The sequence below is a fragment of the Somniosus microcephalus genome, chromosome 7 (genome assembly GCF_052327205.1).
Source record: "Somniosus microcephalus isolate GS21.2 chromosome 7, FLI_Smic_1.0, whole genome shotgun sequence".
NCBI classification, from domain to species: domain Eukaryota; kingdom Metazoa; phylum Chordata; class Chondrichthyes; order Squaliformes; family Somniosidae; genus Somniosus; species Somniosus microcephalus.
In genome coordinates, this window is record NC_140993.1 from 172,495,412 (window position 1) to 172,516,890 (window position 21,479).

Here is a 21,479-nt window from a genome sequence, read left to right on the forward strand (position 1 = left end):
GTTTTCCTTAGAGCAGAGAAGGCTGAGGGGGGACCTGATTGAGGTGTACAAAATTATGAGGGGCATAGGGTAGATAGAAAGGAACTTTTCCCCTTAGTAGAGGGGTCAATAACCAGGGGGCATAGTTTCAAGGTAAGGGGCAGGAGATTTAGAGGGGATTTGAGGAAAAACTTTTTCACCCAGAGGGTGGTTGGAATCTGGAACTCACTGCCTGACAGGGTGGTAGAGGCAGGAACCCTCACAACAATCAAGAAGCATTTAGATGAGTGATGTGCCTCAATAATTCCAAGACTCGATGTTAGCGAAACAAAACAAGGCTTTTATTAACTTAGAAGGTAACACACAGTGGAGAGAGGTATCTTCCATCCAGAGGTCTGCAGTACTGGATATGAGGCAGGCTGAGCTTGCTTACATAGGGGCCAGGTATGGGCGGAGCCCTACACACAATACATTACAATATACAATACAATGGTGAGGAAACGGAACTGAGGTAAGGAAAATGAAACCGAAACTAAACCACAGTCACAGGCAGAGAAATACTGATGAGTGATGAATGGCATATTTCATCACATTCACCCCTTCTATAGATTTAGTCTGTTCGGGGGTTTGATAGTCCTTTGTGACCGACGTGGCTGTTGCGGTGCCGCGGGTGTCAGCTGGGTGTCCCCGGTGGCCTCCTGGGTCTCTGCCGGGGGTGCCGCCAGGGTTGTTGAAGGGGTAGTTGGTGGGGGTACCATTGGTCGATGTTCTTCCGGGGGTGATGAAAGAGTAGTGGGTGGGTAAGAGTTGCCGTGATCGTTGTTGCTGCTGTTGTCGTGGTTGTCGTCGTTACCGGCTGGGGCGACATCTTTTATGGACACGGTGTCCTCCCTTCCGTCGGCGTGCCGGACATACGCGTATTGGGGGTTGGCGTGGAGTAGGTGCACTGACTCCACGAGAGGGTCCGTCTTGTGGCCCCTCACATGCCTTCGCACGAATACCGGACCTGGGGTGGAGAGCCATGACGGCATGGATACGCCTGAGGTGGATTTCCGGGGAAAGACAAACATTCGTTCATGAGGCGTGGCATTAGTGGCAGTACACAATAGCGACCATATCGAATGGAGCACATCTGGGAGGACTTCCTGCCAGCGGGAGATAGGGAGGCCCTTGGTCCTTAGAGTTAGAGTGACTGCCCTCCATACTGTCCCGTTCTCTCGCTCCACCTGACCGTTACCCCGGGGGTTGTAGCTGGTGGTACGGCTCGTGGCGATCCCCCTGGACAGCATGTACTGGCGTAGCTCTTCACTCATGAAGGACGCCCCCTATCCGTATGGATGTAGCTCGGCATACCGAACAGGCAGAACAGGCTGTTGAGGCATTTAATGACCGTGGCGCTGGTCATGTCTGGGCAGGGGAAGGCGAATGGGAACCGGGAGTATTCGTCCACAATGTTCAGGAAGTAAACATTGCGGTCGACGGACGGGAGGGGGCCCTTGAAATCTAAGCTGAGCCGCTCCAAGGGCCGTGTAGCTTTGATTAAGTGGGCTCTATCTGGGCGGTAGAACCGAGGCTTGCACTCAGCGCAAGTGCGGCAGTTCCTGGTCAGAGACCGAACTTCCTCAATCGAGTAGGGTAAGTTGCGGGACTTTATGAAGTGGAACAGCCGCGTGACCCCTGGGTGGCAGAGGTCGTTGTGGAGGGTCTGTAGCCGATCCCCGGTGGCGCTGGCACACATCCCTCGTGAGAGGGCGTCGGGGGATTCGTTAAGGGCCCCTGGCCGGTAAATGATGTCGTACTCGAAGGTGGAGAGCTCGATCCGCCACCTAAGAATCTTATCATTTTTAATCTTCCCCCTCTGTTTATTATTGAACATAAACGCTACCGACCGCTGGTCGGTAAGTAGGGTGAAGCGTTTGCCGGCTAGGTAGTGGCGCACTGCCTCCACGATGGCTTGGGCCTCCTTTTCCATGGAGGAGTGTCTGATCTCGGGCCCTTGGAGGGTCCTCGAGAAGAAAGCTACGGGCCGCCCCGTCTGGTTGAGGGTGGCCGCCAAGGCAAAGTCAGACGCATCACTTTCCACTTGAAATGGAGTGCTCTCGTCCACTGCCTGTAGCGTGGCCCGCTCAATATCCTGCTTAATGCTTTTGAAGGCGGCGTGGGCCTCAGCAGAGAGCGGAAAAGAGGATGCTTTCAAGAGGGGGCGGGCTTTGTCGGAGTAGTTGGGGACCCATTGGGAATAATAAGAAAATAACCCCAGGCACCTTTTCAGGGCTTTGGGAGTGTTGGGCAGGGGCAGCTCCCGTAGGGGGCGCAATCGGTCGGGGTCTGGTCCTATTTCCCCATTCTCCACCACGCTGCCTAGTATGCAGAGGCGCGTGGTGTTGAAAACGCACTTGTCCTCGTTGTAGGTGAGGTTGAGTTTTTGTGCGGTTTTCAGGAACCTCTCGAGGTTCGAGTCGTGATCCTGCTGGTTGTGACCGCAGATGGTGACGTTGTCGAGGTAGGGGAAGGTTGCCTGCAAGTGGTGGTCATCGACCATGCGGTCCATCTCCCTCTGGAAGACCGAGACCCCATTCGTCACCCCAAAGGGGACTCTGAGGAATTGGTAGAGGCGTCCGTTCGCCTCGAAGGCAGTGTACGGGCGGTCCTCTGGTCTGATAGGGAGCTGGTGGTACGCTGACTTGAGGTCGATGGTGGAGAACACCCGGTATTGGGCGATTTGGTTCACCATTTCTGATATGCGGGGTAGCGGGTAGGCGTCTAGTTGGGTGTACCTGTTGATCGTTTGGCTATAGTCGATCACCATCCGTTTCTTCTCGCTACCCCTTACCACCACCACTTGGGCGCGCCACGGGCTGTTGCTGCGTTCAATAATGCGCTCCTTCAGGAGCCTGTCTACCTCGGTCGCGATAAACCACCTGTCCTCCCAGCTGTACCTCCTGCTTTTGGTCGCTATTGGCCGGCAGTTAGGGGTAAGGTTCGCGAATAGCGAAGGCGGCTTTACCTTCAGGGTAGCCAGACCGCACACTGTGAGGGGCGGCTGGGACCCACCGTAATTGAGCGTGATGTTTTGGTGGTGGCACTGGAAATCCAGGCCCAAGATCACGCTCGCACATAGATTCTTCATGATTAGTACTTTAAAATTATCGTATACAGTTCCGTTAACGGACAATTGTACCGTGCAGTAACCCATAATGGTCGATGTCTGGGTTTTATCCGCCATAGAGATGGTACCCCGAGTAGGGACCACCTTTAGGGAAAGTTGTTGTGCCAGTTCAGGGTGGATAAAACTCTCCGTGCTTCCACTGTCAATTAAACATTTAACCCCGCACCCGTTTACCTCGATGTCCACCATTGATTTGGATAGCGGGTGCGGCCTGGTCTGGTCCACTGTGACCGATGCCACTGTAGGGCCCTGATCGAGACACGATGGCGTCCACGCTGTCTGCTCACAAGATGGCGGACCCCACGAGGTCGGGCAAAATGGCGTCCAAGATGGCCGCTCCCACGGCGCACACGCGGCAGTGGCGGGTTTTCCGGCGGGGTTCCCTCTGCACACCTTCCCGAAGTGCCCCTTCTTACCGCACTTAAAGCAGGTGGTGCCTTTCGCCGGGCACAGGTTTCTGGTGTGCTTCGGCTGCCCGCAGAAGTAGCAGTTGGGTCCCCGACGCGTCGCGGCTGTCGTAGGGCTTCTGGGGGGAGAGCGGGGCCCCGACGGTGTCGGGCTGCCGGGCGGGGAAGATGCCTTCCAAGATGGCGGCGCCCTTGGTGCACACGTGGCGGCGTGGACAGCGCGGGCTGAAGAGTAGGCGTCCGAGTTTCTCTGGGCCACATCCAGGGATCGCGCTGTGTCCGCAGCCTGTTTCAGGTCCAATCCCGTTTTTTCCAGCAGTCTCTGCCGGATGTAAGTGGAGCTGAGGCCTGTGATAAAGGCATCGCGAACAAGCTCATCAGTGTACACTGCGGCTTGTACATCTTGGCACTTGCAGTCTTTGCCAAGCGTTTTCAGGGTGCCTAGGAACTCCTCCACCGATTCCCCAGGTCGCTGTGCGCGAGTAGCGAGCAGATGCCTAGCATACACCTCATTCGTAGGCTGCTGGTAATGCGCCTTTAAGATGTCGCAGGCGGCCGGGTACGTGTCGGCGTCTTGGATGAGGGGGTAAACCCGGTGGCTTACCCAATTCCGCAGAATTCCGAGTTTCATACTCGCAGCGTCCGTAACGTCTTTGACGGCTGCAGAATTGTCCAGGAAGAATTCCATACACATAAACCAGTGTCCGAAGCGTGCCGATGCGTCCGAAGCATGTTGGTCCAAATCCAAACGTTCGGGTTTCAGGAGTTGATCCATTGTGTTGAAAATTAAGTTAATAAAATTGATGTGCCTCAATAATTCCGAGACTCGATGTTAGCGAAACAAAACAAGGCTTTTATTAACTTAGAAGGTAACACACAGTGGAGAGAGGTATCTTCCATCCAGAGGTCTGCAGTACTGGATATGAGGCAGGCTGAGCTTGCTTACATAGGGGCCAGGTATGGGCGGAGCCCTACACACAATACATTTCAATATACAATACAATGGTGAGGAAACGGAACTGAGGTAAGGGAAATGAAACCGAAACTAAACCACAGTCACAGGCAGAGAAATACTGATGAGTGATGAATGGCATATTTCATCACAATGAGCACTTGAAACGCCATAGCATACAAGGCTACGGACCGAGTGCTGGAAAATGGGATTAGAATAGACAGGGCTTGATGGCTGGTGCAGACACAATGGACCGAAGAGCCTCTTTCTGTGCTGTATAACTCTATGGCACATTACGTGAGTGGTACCCTTTGCGGTTATGGTACATCTCACCATTGATATGCGGCGTTCGCAAAGCCACGTATGTGCAGTCGATGGCACCCTCCAGCACGGGGAAGTCCGATATCCTGGCAAAGGCACGTGCGTGCTCCTCCTGCTTAGAAAGAAGACAACAAAGTCCCTTCTGCTAGAATACAGAGGCTCTGTGACTTCCCGGCTTCGCACCGTCGTCACCCTGCTCTGAAGCTGCAGGTCTGGTTCCAAGAGGTGGCAGATTTCTGTGACCACCTACTGGGTGAAGCAGAGCCGCCAAACACACTGCTCTTGGCTTAGCTGCAGGTAGGAGAACTGCTCCCTGAAGACCCTAGGTGGGTAAGGCCTTCTGCTGAGGGCCCTCCCCCCCCTCCAAGCAACTTGTCTTCTTTGCTGCCTCTGCTCCATTTCCATGTCATGCTGCAGTGCGAGGGGAACTGCAACTAAAGACCCTATAAGTGGGAGCAAGTGGTGTATTCAGAGGCCTTCCAGTAGCAGCTAATGCCTTCTCAACCTCCAACAGCGCTCCCTGCACAATTTAACAGTTTTATAAATGTATTCCAGCAAATCAGTGTTCATACAAAGAACCAGTACAAGAGCAATACTGCAAGTTGTATGCTTCCCTTTAAATAGCGCTGGTGGAGGGGGAAACCCTCGTGCAGCTGAATGCATGTCCAAAATGGCAGATTGTGCGTCAAATCAGCATTGCACGCTGACTGCCGTCACAAACTGCCTACTCTCATACAGCCAGTGCATGCACGTCCTGTCCATGCCATCACCCTCACCAAGATGGTGAACAGCGGTGGAAACGAGGCGGACGCCTTTTTTCCCCCCAATACCAGCCTTAACTACTGGTGCTAAGGTGCCGAATTACGCAACCATTATGTAAGTTTTGAGCTGCCTCCTTTCTTTCCACTGCCCCTCAGTTTGGTATCAGCAAATTTGACGCATTTGCATTTCTGAATCACAGTCATTGATATAAATGAGAAACAATAATCTTCCCAACAATGAACCCTTGGGCGCATCCCACTCAGTACTTCCTCCAATCCTAACATAACTGCTCTAACAAATGGCTGTTGCTTCCGTCAAAGCAGCTATTTAATTGGCCCAGAACTTGTGGTGGGTAATAACACTGAACAAACAGCGTTCACTGTTATTACCCCTTTGAAACTGACCGCAACTTCAGGATTTAGCGCATGTGCATCCTAACACGGAAATCCTGAAGTTCCAGTCAGTCATTCACTGTTCCGACACTGGCTGTGCTGTGGCCCCCCACCCTTCATAGTCACAATCAGTGCAATCAGTGAAACTGACAAAAACTTGGGCTTTTCCGCAATAATATCACTGTTAAATACCCCATTAAAAGTTAGACCTTGTTGGATTAGGTGTAACTGGGGTTTTAACAGTGCACTGACTGCTAAACAAACGTTATGGGCCTGAAAAACTCATTAATTTTGTGGAGTGTCAAATTTCTCCATTTTAATAAAAATTACAATTTTTAAGAAACTTAAAAAAATTATATTTTTTAAACGTTTGTTCATATTGATTTCAGATTCACCTTTTCCCCATGTGAGAACCCCAGTCTTTGTTTTGCTCTCTATAACATTGTTAAAAATTTGGAATAAAAGGAGTTTATTCACTTCCTGGTCCCCGGTCTATGAGAATTCTGCATTGTGATTGGCTGCTTCGACAGCTTATAGACGTCACAGCAGCTCACATTAGGAATTCCCCATTAACTTACACTGATCTCAACAGAACGTCGGAAAAGCCGAACTTCTCGCCACAGAGATCGCGAGATCTTTGTGGGAAGCTTACTTTGGGGCCAATGGCAAATGCCTTTGATTCACCGCTGACCGCAAATTTTGGGCCATTATCTATTCTCAAGATTTACCCTGGATCTCCAGAGCTTTGAACTTGATAAAGTTCCATACAAAAGAGTGCTAGTTAAGTATGTTTTACACAGTCCATTTAGATTGTCACTTCCTCAAAGAAATTGATGAGTTTGTCAAGACAGGAACTTCCCCTTTTGAAGCCAAGCAGATGGGGCCCAGGTTTAATGTCTCATCCAAAGATGGTACCTTCAACAGTGCAGTAATCCCCAAGTAGTGCACCAAGATGTCAGCCTAGATTATGTGCTCAATTCCCCAGTTGTTCAATGGAAGTGGATAAAACTATTGGTGGATGAAATTATCAATTATAACTAGCACAAATAGCTTAAGGCTCCTAAGATTAGTGCTTCTACAGCCTTAATCCTGAGATCTGCTTAATATTTAAATTGATAGGGAAGATTTTCCTCTTACTGGGCTTGAACAAAGTATGACCTGGCACAATGCACAGAGCAAATTAGGATGAGGATGATTGCATGCACATTATACAGCCAACTTGGTTTCCTGTCCATTACAGGCATACACTGTATGCCCAGTGGATGCTTTACACCAAGCACAAGAGGAAAATGTGCCCCATTACCTACTCAAAAACATATTTGGGATTTTTTTTTGAGGCGGGAGATGAGCTAGTAGATTCATGCATCATTTTCGCGATGACAACATTACTCAAAAGTGATGTGATCATACACCTTGGTGCATTTTGGGGATAATTTTTGACCTTTTGCGGATAATTTTTGACCTTTTGCTTACTTTTAGGGATAATTTTCTAACTATTTCACCTGGGGAGGAACCCCACCAGCAGCATGAAATTGGAAAATGACCTTTTATGTCATTATATTGGGCTAATTCCATGCTCTCGTTCTTTGAGCGGGGAACAGCACAGACAGGAAGTGCATTGCGGGAAATCTCAGCACACAGATGGCAAAACAGGGTCTGTTCACCTATGGTTTTCCACGATTGGCTCCCTGCAAATACTGCTACCCACTTGGAATGTAGAATTGGACCCATTGAGTTTGTGAACAATCTACCAAAAATGTTCATAAATTCCGTGCTCCTTTAAACACTACGACTGGAGACAATTCCCTCCGTATCGTATCACTTCAGACAATTAATTTATTATTACAAGCTTAATCCTATATCATACCTTCCTCAGTTGATCTTCTACTCCAGGTACAAGCATTATACCAGCAACAAATGTACCAATCAATAAAATAGTTGCATACACCAATCGTGTTACTATGGAAGTTCTCCCAGTTGGACAACATGAGCACACCAGACATGGAGCACTACTGCACAAACATGGGATCTGTAAACAGAGAGGGTGAGTGATTTTAAACATAGCATAAATTAGCTCTGCATCCTAGATATATAGCAGCAGCTGCACTCATATTCCCTAACACCTTCTGCTACCACTAGACCCTGCTGGGGTCAGGCCTGCATCCGGGTACCTCAGGCCATTTAAAGGCCAGGGGCAGGGGCAGCCCCCTTCATTTGCACTACTCCTGTCCAGCGGGGGTGGAGGGTAGGGCAGGAAAATCTTTTCTATGATCTTATTGGAGTTGACCTTAAGGCGGCTAAATCGTTGCAAGCTCTTTGGCTTGTTATGGTCTTGAAGCGTTACTTGCAGACTGGAAATTATAACAATGACAACAACTTGCATGTTCATACACCCCTGTTCAAAAAAGGGGAGAGCGATATACCCAGCAATTACAGGCCAGTCAGACTAACGTTGGTGGGGCAACTTCTGGAGACAGTAATCTGGGACGAAATTAATTGGCACTTGGAAAAGTATGGGCTAATAAATGAAAGTCAACATGGATTTGTTAAAGGCAAATCGTGTTTGACTAACTTGATAAAGTTCTTTGATGAAGTAACAGAGAGGGTTGATAAGGGCAGTGCGGTTAATGCGTATATGGACTTTCAAAAGGCGTTTGAGAAAGTACCACATAATAGACTTGTAAGCAAAATTGAAGCCCATGGGATTAAAGGGACAGTGGCAGTGTGGATATGAAATTGGCTAAGAAACAGACAGCAGCGTCTAGTGGTGAACGGCTGTTTTTCAGACTGGAGGGAAATATACAGTGGTCGGTATTGGGACCACTTTCCTTTTTGATATACATGAATGACTTGGGTATACAGTGCATAATTTCAAAGTTTTCAGACGATACAAACACTCAGAAATGTAGCAAACAATGAGGAAAATGATAACAGATTTCAGGAGGACATAGACAAACTGGTGAAATGGGCAGACGCATGGCGGATGAAGTGATACATTTTGGTAGGAAGAGTGAAGTGAGCCAATATAAACTAAATGGGTTTCAGGACCTGAAACGTTAACTCTGTTTCTCTCTCCACAGATGCTGCCTGACCTGCTGAGTATTTCCAGCATTTTCTGTTTTTATTTCAGATTTCCAGCATCCGCAATACTTTGCTTTTGTATAAACTAAATGGTACAATTCTAAAGGGGGTACAGAAACAGAGCGACCTGGGGGTGTACGAACACAAATCTTTGAAGGTGGCAGGACAAGTTGAAAAGGCTGTTAAAAAAAGAGATCTTTGGCTTTATTAATGGAGGCACAGAGTACAAAAGCAAGAAAGTTATGCTAAACCTTTATAAAACACTGGTTAGGCCTCAGCTGAAGTATTGTGATAAGGGACTTCAGTTATGTGGAGACTGGAGAAGCTAGGGTTGTTCTCCTTGGAGTAGAGAAGGTTTAGAAGAGATTTGATAGAGGTGTTCAAAATCATGAACGGTTTTGATAGAGTAAATAAAGAGAAACTGTTTCCAGTGGCAGAAGGGTTGGCAACCAGATTCAACGTTTTAGGCAAAAGAACCAGAGGCGACATGACATTTTTTTTTAATGCAGCAAGTGGATGTGATCTGGAATGCACTGCCTGAAAGGGTGGTGCAAGCAGATTCAATAATAACTTTCAAAAGGGAATAGATAATTTATACTTGAAAGAGAAAAGAATTGCAGGGCTTTGGGGAAAAGAGCTGAGGAGTGGAATTAATTGAATAGCTCTTTCAAAGAGCCATCACAGGCATGATGGGCCAAATGGCCTCCTTCTGTGCAGTATCATTCTATATATGGGAAGCTCATGTCAATGGTTGAAGCAACAGCAAGATATTCCACAAGTATAGTAAAATTAAGCAAATGCAAAGCTCTACTGGCAATCAGGATAGCAGGTGAAAACGGGATATTTTTGCCAAGACATACTTTTGAGCAAGTCAAAAAAATGTCAGATGTGTGGAGTGTTCAGCAACTTTTCAATTAAGCCAGGCATTTATATCCTTGGCTGGATTTGAACCCAGTACTAAAGTTGCAAGGACATTATGGTTGATTACATGAGCCAGCACTGCTAGCAGGGAATGGCATTCACAGCAAGCACTTCTTGAGAAATGCAATATGCTTGAAGAATTAAGATTATTTTGTTGGAGAAAATGCAGGCTTAGAGAGGGTATGACTTAAGCTTTTAAATAACAAGGGAATTGGAAGCAGTGCAGTTAGGTTTGAAATGGATATGGATGATAGGACTAGGTGTTATTCCTGTAACATCTATAGGAAAAGATTTATATTAGATGCCAGAAGAGGGTGCAAAGGAGGGCAACCAGGATAATACCCAAGGGGTCATTTTCCGACTTTGCATTGCGAGCAGAAAGTCCCACCTGCTGGAAGTACATAATCAGAAATTCAGAGGGGTGTTGCGCAAAATTTTCCAAGCATTAATGGTAGGTGGGGCTTCCCGCTGGAAGCATTTTGAAGAAATGTAAGCTTAGAGGGGATATGATTGAAATCTTTAAAATGATGAGGGATTACAGACAGTCAGGTTGGAAAGTTTATTTGAAATAGATAGGGTGGTAGGACTAGAGGATATTCCTGTCAAATCTATAGGCAAAGAGTTAGGATAGATGCCAGGATATATTTTTGTTACAGAGTCATTGCCTTCTGGAACAGATTGCTGAGATATGGTAAATGCGGAGTTGTTGCAATCCTTTAGTCAATTTAAAGGGAACTTGACAAGTTCTTAAGAGAAGACGACTATTCCAGTTATAGAAGGTAAGTTGCCAGTGAGTTGTGATTGTAATAAGTCATGGGCAATTTTTTTTGTTCTATTTTTATTCGTTCCTGGGAAGTGGGTGTCGTTGGCAAGGCCAACATTTATTGCCCATCCCAAAATGCCCTGGAGAAGGTGGTGGTGAGCCGCCTTCTTGAACTGTTGCAGTCCGTGTGGTGAAGGTACTCCCACAGTGCTGTCAGGGAGGGAGTTCCAGGATTTTGACCCAGCAACGATGAAAGAACAGCGATATATTTCCAAGTCAGTATGGTGGGGAACTTGGAGGTGATGGTGTTCCCATGCGCCTGCTGTCCTTGTCCTTCTAGTTGGTAGAGGTCGTGGGTTTGGGAGGTGCTGTTGAAGAAACCTTGCCGATTTGCTGCAGTGTATCTTGTAGATGGTACACAATGCAGCCATGGTGTGCCTGTGGTAGAGGGAGTGAATGTTTAAGGTGGTGAATGGGATGCTTTGTTCTAGATGGTATCAAGCTTCTTGAGTGTTGTTGGAGCTGCACTCATCCAGGCAAGTGGAGAGTATTCCATCACACTCCTGACTTGTGCCTTGTAGATGGTGGAAAGGCTTTGGAGAGTCAGGAGGTGAGACACTCGTCACAGAATACTAAGCCTCTGACCTGCTCTTGTAGCCACAGTATTTATGTGGCTTGTCCAGTTAAGTTTTTGGTCAATGGTGACCCCTCAGGATGTTGATGGTGGGGGATATGGCAATGGTAATGCCGTTGAACGTCAAAGGAAGGTGGTTAGACTCTCTCTTGTTGGAGACAGTCATTGCCTGGCACTGTGTGGCATGAATGTTACTTTCCACTTATCAGCACAAGTCTGAATGTCGTCCAGGTCTTGTTGCATGCGGGCACGGACTGCTTCATTATCTGGGGAGTTGCAAATGAAATTGAACTCCGTGCAATCATCAGCGAACATCCTCATTTCTGACCTTAGGTGGTGATAAGGTCATTGATGAAGCAGCTGAAGATGGTTGGGCTTAGGGCACTTCCCTGAGGAGTAGAGCAACATTAGTGACACACTCACACCAAGTGGAACCAAACACTAACATTCCCACTCGGACCTCACCGTCCTTGGCCTGTTGTACTGTTCCACGGAAGCTCAACGTAAACTCAAGGAACAGCACCTCATCTTCCGATTAGGCACTCTGCAGCCTTCCGGTCTCAATATCGAGTTCAACAATTTCAGATCATAACCCCGGCCCCCATTTCATTTTCACTTATATTTTTCCACTCCTTTCCTTTCCCCCCCCCCCTTTCCTTTTGTTTCTCTCTCACACCTGGCAGCTATCTTTTGCCCTGCCAGTACACTTTACACCTAATCACAGCCTATTACCATCTCGTCTAGCTTCTAATCTCTTTTACTTCTTTTGGTTCTTTTATTCTTTTGTCCGATCGCAGCCCTGCCTTCGATCTAGTTCCTTTTCTCTCCAGTTTTGAAGAAGGGTCAAACCCGAAACGTCAACTCAAATTTCTCTCCACGGATGTTGCCTGACTTGCTGAGTTTTTCCAGCATTTTCTGTTGTTATTTCGGATTTCCAACATCTGCAGTATTTTGCTATCGTACTAACAAGACCCACATCACATTTAGGGAAATAAAATTTGGTAGAGCTTCAGTTGTAATTTTCAGAGACTGTTCTTATGGTATTGGATTCTGTATATTCAGGTGACAGGAATGATATGCTTGGCAGCTTTGTAGATGTTGGCAAAAATGTAGACAAGTGCACATTTACTGACAGCATGGTAAAGGTGCTGGGCTGTTCTGTCACTTATCTGTATGCTGCATCCTTCAATTTTTTCCCCTGGATCTCTCTCTATCCCTGTCCAGTTCATCTGCTCATTCAGACCCATTTGCACCAAACTCTGAACCACTCAACTTCTCTTACTGGCCCCCATACTAGCCAATATTGTATATAGCGCTCTCGCCTCAGGAACTGTCCCCCTCCCTTTCAAAATCACTAGCAACAACCCCCTTCTCAAAGAAACCATCCTCCACCCCTCTATCTTTGCAAACTACTGCCTCATCTCTAAACTTTCTTTCCTCTTTAACATCCTTGAATGTGTTGTCACCTCCCAGATTTGTGCCCACATCTACCGCAACTCGCTGCTTTAATCCCTCCAATTACATTTCCACCCCTCTCACAGCACCGAAATGGCCCTAAACCAAAGTCACAGATTCCATTCTTTGTGTATCATCCCTTTTTTGTCTTCCCTGCAGCCTTTGATAAAGTCAATCACATGATCCTTCTCCAATGTCTCTCATCTGTTGTTCAGCTCAACTCAACTTCCCTTGCTTGGTTCCACTCTCACCTATCTGATCATAGCCAAAGCATCTCTTCACCAACCTCCATTCTGTCATCTGCAGACTTGATTACTCTCCTGACCGAACCTCTCTCTTCTGTCCTTCATAAAGCTCAGCTCATCCAAAACTCTGCTGCCTATTTTCTATCCTGTCAGTCTGTTCCTCAGAAACCTACACTGACTCCCAGTCCCTAAATGCCACAAATTTAACATTTTCATCCTTGTATTTAAATCTATCCATGCATCCAGCCCTCTCTATCTCTGTAACTTCCTCCAGTGTACATCCACCACCGCCGAGTTTATAATCCTCTGACTTTGTATGCATTTTGCATCCATGCCTTCACCCATCTGGACCCCATGCTCTGGAAACCCCTCCATAAATTCCTCTGCCTCTCCACATCCCTCTCCACCGTTAAAGCTTTCATTAAAGTCAATCTCTTTGGCCAAGCTTTTGTTACCTCTGCTAATATCTTCTTCATTGATTGGCATCACATTTTCCTTTGCACGTGAAGGTCCTTGGAATGTTTTTCTACATCAACAGGCATATATAAATGTAAGTTGTTACTAATGTTGCCACTTCTTAATCCTCCACTTTTTCAGCCTTGCAAAGGCTTCTGGTATAATGAGATGCTTTTAAAACTCGCCAATAAGCTTCAATGTTTGTCCCCCCATTGTGACATTCCCTTTACGTTTCACTTATGTGCAATTTTCCTTTCTCTGGACCTGTCTGCGTTTACACCTGGAGTTGTGAATAATTATTCAAATTAGTTTATACAGAGAATTGAGTGTTATTTGTACTTGACCTTTCAGGTGGGATTAGCATATTTTAACCCATTTAATACAGACAGACCTGCAGATGAAAATCCATTCCATTGATTGGGTGCAAATCATAGAAGCAGAGAAGAAAAATGAAAAAAACCCTCAATCTATGACATTCAAGTTCAATATGTTTACTTGTTCCTCTCCTGTTCAATATTTGCCTCAGTAAGGGGTCGATTTTTACTGCCTTCACTTGGCATTAATGGGCAGTAATGGCCTGATTCTCGCCTTCATTTTCAAAGGGGCCTACCACCGGGTGTCGACAGCACCCACCTGTTTCTGATGCTAGGCCCCTTTTAATATGGAAATCGGGGTCCTATGACGTAAATAGGACCATGATTGCCATTTTAGGTGCGATTTCCACAGACGAGGGAAATGAAGAAGCCAACCAAAGGTATGTGTCGAATTATTTTTGTAATAATATGGGCTGCCCCAAGACCTCACTCTCTATGATCGAGACCCCCCACCACCCCACAACTTATCTTACTGGCACTGGCCACGGCCTGGTCATAGTCATAACGGCACAAAAGGAGGCCATTCGGCCCATCGAGTCCGTGCCGGCTCTCTGTGGAGCAATCCAGTCAGTCCTATTCTCCCGCTCTATCCCTGTAGCCCTGCAAGTTTATTTCCCTCAAGTACCTATCCAGTCTCCCCTTGAAAACATTGTGTGTGTCCGCTTCCACCACTTCCATCAGCAGCGAGTTCCAGGTCATCACCACTCGCTGCGTAAATGTTTTTCCTCGCATCCCACCTGTACCTCTTGCCCAAAACCTTAAATCTGTGTCCCCTAGTCCTTGTACCATCAACTAGTAGGAACAGCCTTTCCCCTTTCCCGTCTAGCCTATCCAAACCCGTCATAATCGTGTACACCTCTATCAAATCACCCCTCAATCTCCTTTGCTCTAATGAAAACAAATCCAGCTTCTGCAACCTGTCCTTGTAGCTAAGATCCCCCATCCCCAGGACCATTCTGGTCTTGAGGCTTTAATCTGGCGAGTTACATTGGGGCGCCTGTTTAGCGCTCCGCAGCTTGCCTGTCAAATTGAAATGGAGCCGGGGCCTCAAAATCATGGGGGTCTCTTCGCCACCAAAATGGGTGGGCAATCAATGCACTCCACCAATCGGTCACCCAAAACTCAATAATGACCCCTAAGTGTTTACTAGCTTATGCTTTCACTGAGAGTCTCTGGGAACACTACTGGGATGTAGAATTATCCCAAACTCCCTGGAGTGTCACTGGAAACCATGAAGGTTGGAGCAGGCTTCCACCCGGTAGGTTCCCAAACACTCAATGTGATAGCAGAAGCCAGAAAACACCAAGGTACAGTAAGGAGGGTAGATCAAGGTGGATAACATGAAGGACACTTGGTAGAAACAAACAAACAATGGTGTGAGGGGGAACGGAGAGATACAGATAAAAACAAAGAGAGAAGAACAGACAGAAACTAAAACAAGAGAAGCTGAGTAAACAGCACACTATAACCTCAAATTTAAGAAGTGCGCATAAGCAGAAGCACACCAGATAAGTATGAAGAGTTCCTTTTTGCCTTTGTACCGTTGCGCTGATCTGTACATTGGAAATATTTTTAAAATATGGCTGTAAAATCGTTAGGACATTGCAGCAGTCGCATAAAGATTTCATTTCAGTTTCAAATCTCCTTTCAGAGAGCAGGGAGCGCGGTATCTGACATTACACGGTCATTGAAGCTGCCAAATCAATTGGTGCATTAAGTTCAGTAAATCATGAAAATATAGACTGGTAGTTACATTTAAATAACTTAAATCTGACAAAATAAACATACGTATATATAACCTGCCGTTTAAAACAGATCGTTTCAATTTTATGTTTAATGCAATGCTAACCATGGACCAGTTGACTGGAGACCGTTTGTGTTCAGCAACAAAGTAGAAAGGGCAATTTCTAAATGCCAACAAACGCCCATAGAAAGAATTTAACAGCCAACCCAACTCCTCACAAAAATCTTCCATTTACCACCCTTATCTACAGGCATAAATGTTCTATTTTTTAAAATTGCTTATTTCTCCCCCAGCGTTGTAATAGAGAAAGGAGGCGACTACAAGGAGGAGCACGTCCGTTGACAGACACGCACAATACGTGTCAGAAATCTCATTCTTAAGCACTTTCTCAAAGCTGGGACCCCCGCAGAAAAAATAGGCACATTTGCAAACCTTCTCTCCCTTCGCCTTATTTTATCAGCTGCACGCACCGAGAGTAACAGCCTAACTGATAAGAGGGCTAAAGCTGTGTTCTCACCCAGTTGCTGACAGCGGTCAGTAAGCGCCAACCCATGTTGCAGTCTGGCAGCGACTGAGCCGTGCGCCTGCCCGCCGCCCCCTGACGTCAGCCAGGTGTGAGCCGACCCAGCGCCGCCACAAGCGCACGCCAGGCAGGGTGGCGGCTTCGTCACTGTCCTTTCATTGGGCCAGCAAGGCAGGCGAAAGCACCAGGGAAATTGAGAATCGGATTCCGGACCACTGCAAAGGGAAATTTTGCAGCTCTCCCCTTCTTCGAATATAAAAGGACAATTGCATCTGTAAACAGAGATGTGCCATGATAAATCAGCCAAGTGTCACTCATTATTTTGGTGCTAATGTCATGTGTATGAAAAACAAGCACAGATCCATATGTCCACATTGTTTTCAGTTTCTCAATCTTATTGATTATGAATAAACAACCCCTATATAGTTAGTTCTGCAATACATAGACTACATACATAGATGGAACTGTTTCCACTGGCAGGAGGGTCCATACCCAGAGGGCATAGATTTAAGGTAATTGGCAAAAGAACCAGAGGGGAGATGAGAATTTTTTTTACATGGAGAGTTGTTGTGATCTGGAATGCACTGCCTGAAAGGGTGGTGGAAGCAAATTCAATAGTAACTTTCAAAAGGGAATTGGATAAATATTTGCAAGGCTAAGTGGAAAGAGGTGGGACTAATTGGATAGCTCTTTCAAAGAACCGGCACAGGCATGATGGGTCGAATGGCTTCCTGCGCTGTATGATTCTATGATAGCACGTGGGGCATCTGGCAATTCCAGAACCCGAGCTTGGCCAAAAACTGCCCAAAGTCCAACAATGGCTTTTCAATATGTTAATGTTGTTGTTTATGTGTCCGAGGTTCCTAATCATTGCCTGTAGTAATAACCAATATAATTATGCCACTTAGCAATCACATTCAGTGTAGTATGCTTGTGTAATATCATTAATAGGTCTATGATGGTGAAGAAATACCCGCATTTATATTGCACCTTATCACATCTCTCAGAAACATCACAAAGTGTCTCACAAACATTTAATTGCTGTGAAGTGTAATGACTTGCTACATAGGCAAACACAAGGGAAAATCCACAAACAAATAAAAGGAATGACTAAGGCCTAGAAATTCAGTTTGGGGCGGCCAGCTCGCTCGCGCCCAGAAAGTACCGCTGCGCGCGGAGCCACTTGCGCCCGCCGGAAATTCAGTTTCAGCGTCCCAACTCGAAGGCGGCCGCTATTCAAGGGTTTCGGCGCCCCCGCTTGGGGCGCTGAAACTGAATATCGGCGCGCTAGGTGCCGCAGCGCCACCCGCTGCGGAGCGGCAGGCTGCGGTACTGCAGGCCTTCCTCCCTCTCTTAAGGGGGAGGTGCCTGCAACAGCGAGATCGCCGCTCGCTAGTGCCGGCAAATGAGCCCGGCACCACGGAGAAGTGCCGGGCTCCCGGAAAACAGCCGGCAATGCCGCGGGGGGGGTGGTGGAGGAGGCCGGGGAAGGAGGTGCGGGCAGGCGGCCACCGAAAAAGCGGCCGACCGCACCTCCGCCTTAACTCGCCCCACTAACGCTACAGGACGGCCCCGTTTTCTGATCGCTGTTTGCGGCCGCTGCGGAAGAGGCGGCTGCAACTAAATATGGCGGTCGGGCCAGTAGCGGGGCGGTAGCGGGGCACTGCGCACACCGATGACGTCATCGGTGGCGGCGCAGCGCTACTGGCTAACGCCGCCATTACCGCAGCGCTGAATATCAGCGAAAGCTCAGCAAGTGGCGCAAAAGCCCTCTTTGGGCGAAAACTGGGCGCAAAGCCTACTGAATTTCTTGCCCTAAGTGTTTTGGTGGTGATTGACAAAACAATGCTGGCCAGATCAAATAGTGCCATAGGATCTTTAACATTGACCTAAGCAACCAAAGCATGGGTCTTGGTTTAACATCTCACCCAAAGGACAGCACCTCGTACAATGAAACAACACTGCAAATCAGTATCAGACTAGATTGCAGGGTACATTTTAGAAATGTGCACTCCTGATGCGTAGTTTTATCTGTCGGCAGAGCACAGCAAGAATATGGGCATAGATGTCAGTAGGCCCATGGGATTTTCCATCCATTTAGTGTTCCAATAGATGCAAAATCCTGTGGAGCCACTAACCTCTGCATCTGAGTTCCTGATTGGCATTCCTAGTGGGCAAAGCTGTGTACCATAAACAGAAAGTCATGACATATACCCTCATAAGCTCACTTGGTTTTTGAGGGAGGCAGAACCCACAATCTTTTGACTCAGAAGCAGGAATACTACCAACTAAGTCAAGAATATACATGTCTGTCTGTCTGTCTGTCTATAATATATTATAAAGCTTGTATATCGAGCACACTTCCTGTATGTCTCACTTATGTCATGTAACACTTTCCCTATCACACTTTGTTATGAAGAATTGTATTGTTAAAAACAACACTTCCTTTGATTTGTGGTGAGCAACACCACAGGATATCTATTAGTAATATGTTAAAAGTCTTATTATTTTTTATTCGTTTATGGGATCTGTGCATCGCTGGCAAGGCCAACATTTATTGCCTATCCCTAGTTGCCCTTGAGAAGGTGGTGGTGAGTCGCCTTCTTGAACTGCTGCAGTCCGTGTGGTGAAGGTACTCCCACAGTGCTGTTAGGTAGGGAGTTCCAGGATTTTGACCCAGCGACAATGAAGGATCGGCGATATACTTCTAAGTCAGGATGGTGTGTGACTTGGAGGGGAACTTGGAGGTGGTGGTGGTCCCATGCGTCTGCTGCCCTTGTCCTTCTAGGTGGAAGAGGGCATGGGTTTGGGAGGTGCTACCGAAGAAGCCTTGGCGAGTTGCTGCAGTGCATCTTGTAGATGGTACACACTGCAGCCACGGTACACCGGTAGTGGAGGGAGTGAATGTTGAAGGTGGTGGATGGGGTGCCAATCAAATGGGCTGCTTTGTCCTGGATGGTGTCGAGCTTCTTGAGTGTTGTTGCAGCTGCACTCATCCAGGCAAGTGGAGAGTATTCCATCACATTCCTTACTTGTGCCTTGTAGATGGTGTAAAGGCTTTGGGGAGTCAGGAAGTGAAACATTCACCGCAGAATACCTAGCCTCTGACCTGCTCTTGTTGCCACAGTATTTATGTGGCTGGTCCAGTTAAGTTTCTGGTCAATGGTGACCCCCAGGATGTTGATGGTGGGGGATTTGGCGATGGTAATGCCATTGAATGTCAAGGGGAGGTGGTTAGACTCTCGCTTGTTGGAGATAGTCATTGCCTGACACTTCTGTGGCATGAATATTACCTGAACGTCATCCAGGTCTTGTTGCATGCAGGCGTGGACTGCTTCATTATCTGAGGAGTTGTGAATGGCACTGAACACTGTGCAGTCATCAGCAAACATCCCCATTTCTGACCTTATGTTGGAGGGAAGGTCATTGATGAAGCAGCTGAAGATGGTTGGGCCTAGGACACTGCCCTGAGAAACTCCTGCAGCAAAGTCCTGGGGCTGTGATGATTGACCTTCAAATAGAGGAAAGTGAAAGGCAGACAGAAATAAATGGTAAAAGGGTGAGGAACAAAAAACAAAGGGCCAAACTAATTCATAAAAAATGTGAGCATAAAAAAAGCCTGAGGGTTTTATACCTTAATGCGAGAAGCATCAGGAACAAGGTAGATGAATTAGCTGTGGAAATAGAGGTTAATAATTATGATCTAATTGGGATTACGGAAACATGGTTGCAGGGTGAGCAGGGCTGGGAGCTTAACATACAGGGGTATTCAGTATTTAGGAAGGATCGACAAAAAAGAAAGGGAGGAGGGGTAGCATTGCTAGTAAAAGAGGGGATAAATGCAATTGAAAAGAAGGATATTAACTCAGTTAATACAGAATCTATATGGGTGGAGCTAAGAAATAGCGAGGGGCGAAAAACATTAATAGGAGTGGTATATAGGCCTCCAAATAGTAAAATAGAGGTTAGGGAGGGCATCACGAGGGAAATTAGAGAAGCGTGCAATAAGAGCACAGCTGTCATCATAGGTGACTTTAACTTACATATAGATTGGACTAGCCTAATCAGTAAAAATAATGAGGAGGAGGAATTCCTTGAGTGTTTAAGGGATGGTTATCTGGATCAATATGTCGAGGAACCAACTCGGGAACAGGCTATATTGGACTGGGTACTGTGCAATGAGAAGGGACTAATCAGTAATCTTGTTGTACGGGGACCCTTGGGTCAGAGCGATCATAACATGATCGATTTCTCACTCGAAATGGAGAGCGAAGAAATTGACTCAGAGACTAAGGTCCTGAATTTAAACAAGGGGAATTATGATGCCATGAGACGGGAACTGAGTAGGTCTGATTGGACAACGTTCCTGGGAGGACTGGAGGTAGATAAACAATGGCAAACATTTAAAGATAGAATGACAAAATTGCAAACATTGTTTATACCAATCTGGCATAAAAGGAAATCTAAAAAGGTGACTCAACCGTGGATAACAGGGGAAATTAGAGACAGCATAAAATCCAAAGATAGGGCGTATAAAATAGCCAAAAAAAGCGCCAGAGCGGAAGATTGGGAACAGTTTAAGATAGAGCAAAGGAGGGCAAAGGGCATGATCAAGAGGGGCAAAATAGCTTACGAAAACAAGCTGGCGGAAAATATAAAAACTAACTCCAAAAGCTTTTATAAATATATCAAAAGGAAAAGACTGGTGAAAACCAAAGTTGGTCCATTGCAGTCAGATACGGGGGAATATATAATGGGAAATAAGGAAATGGCAGATCAACTAAATGCATACTTTGGGTCAGTCTTTACGAAGGAAGACACAAAAAACCTCCCTGGGATATCGGGAAAAATAGGGACATTGGCAAAGGAGGAACTGACGCAAATCAATATCTCTAAGGATATGGTGTTAAGGAAGCTAAAGGGATTGAAGGTGGACAAATCCCCAGGGCCTGATAACATGCATCCTAGGGTACTGAAGGAGGTGGCCCTAGAGATAGCGGATGCACTAAGGATGATTTTTCAGAATTCATTAGACTCGGGAACAGTGCCGATGGATTGGAGGGTAGCTAACGTTACCCCACTATTCAAAAAGGGGGGTAGGGAAAAAGCAGGTAATTACAGACCTGTAAGCCTTACATCAGTTGTGGGCAAAATGCTGGAGTCCATCATTAAGGATGAAATAGCGGAGCACTTAGCAAATGGGGACAGGATAGGACAGAGTCAACATGGATTTACAAAGGGTAAATCGTGCTTGACTAATCTATTGGAATTTTTTGAGGGAGTAACTGGTAGAATAGATGG

General features: G+C 46.7%; 1 protein-coding gene across 1 annotated transcript in view; it reads right to left on the minus strand.

Annotated features, from left to right (window-relative positions):
* The window catches only part of LOC147115006 (serine incorporator 1-like), a 230,823-nt gene extending 214,446 nt beyond the window's left edge, over positions 1–16,377 (minus strand). Inside the window, exons 1-2 of the mRNA XM_085993204.1 lie at positions 16,173–16,377; positions 7,850–8,011 (exon numbers count right to left, since the gene is read on the minus strand). Of these exons, the coding sequence (XP_085849330.1) occupies positions 7,850–8,011; positions 16,173–16,208 (198 nt within the window). The 5' untranslated portion in view covers positions 16,209–16,377. The remainder of the gene's footprint in view (positions 1–7,849; positions 8,012–16,172) is intronic.
* Positions 16,378–21,479: the final 5,102 nt, after the last annotated feature.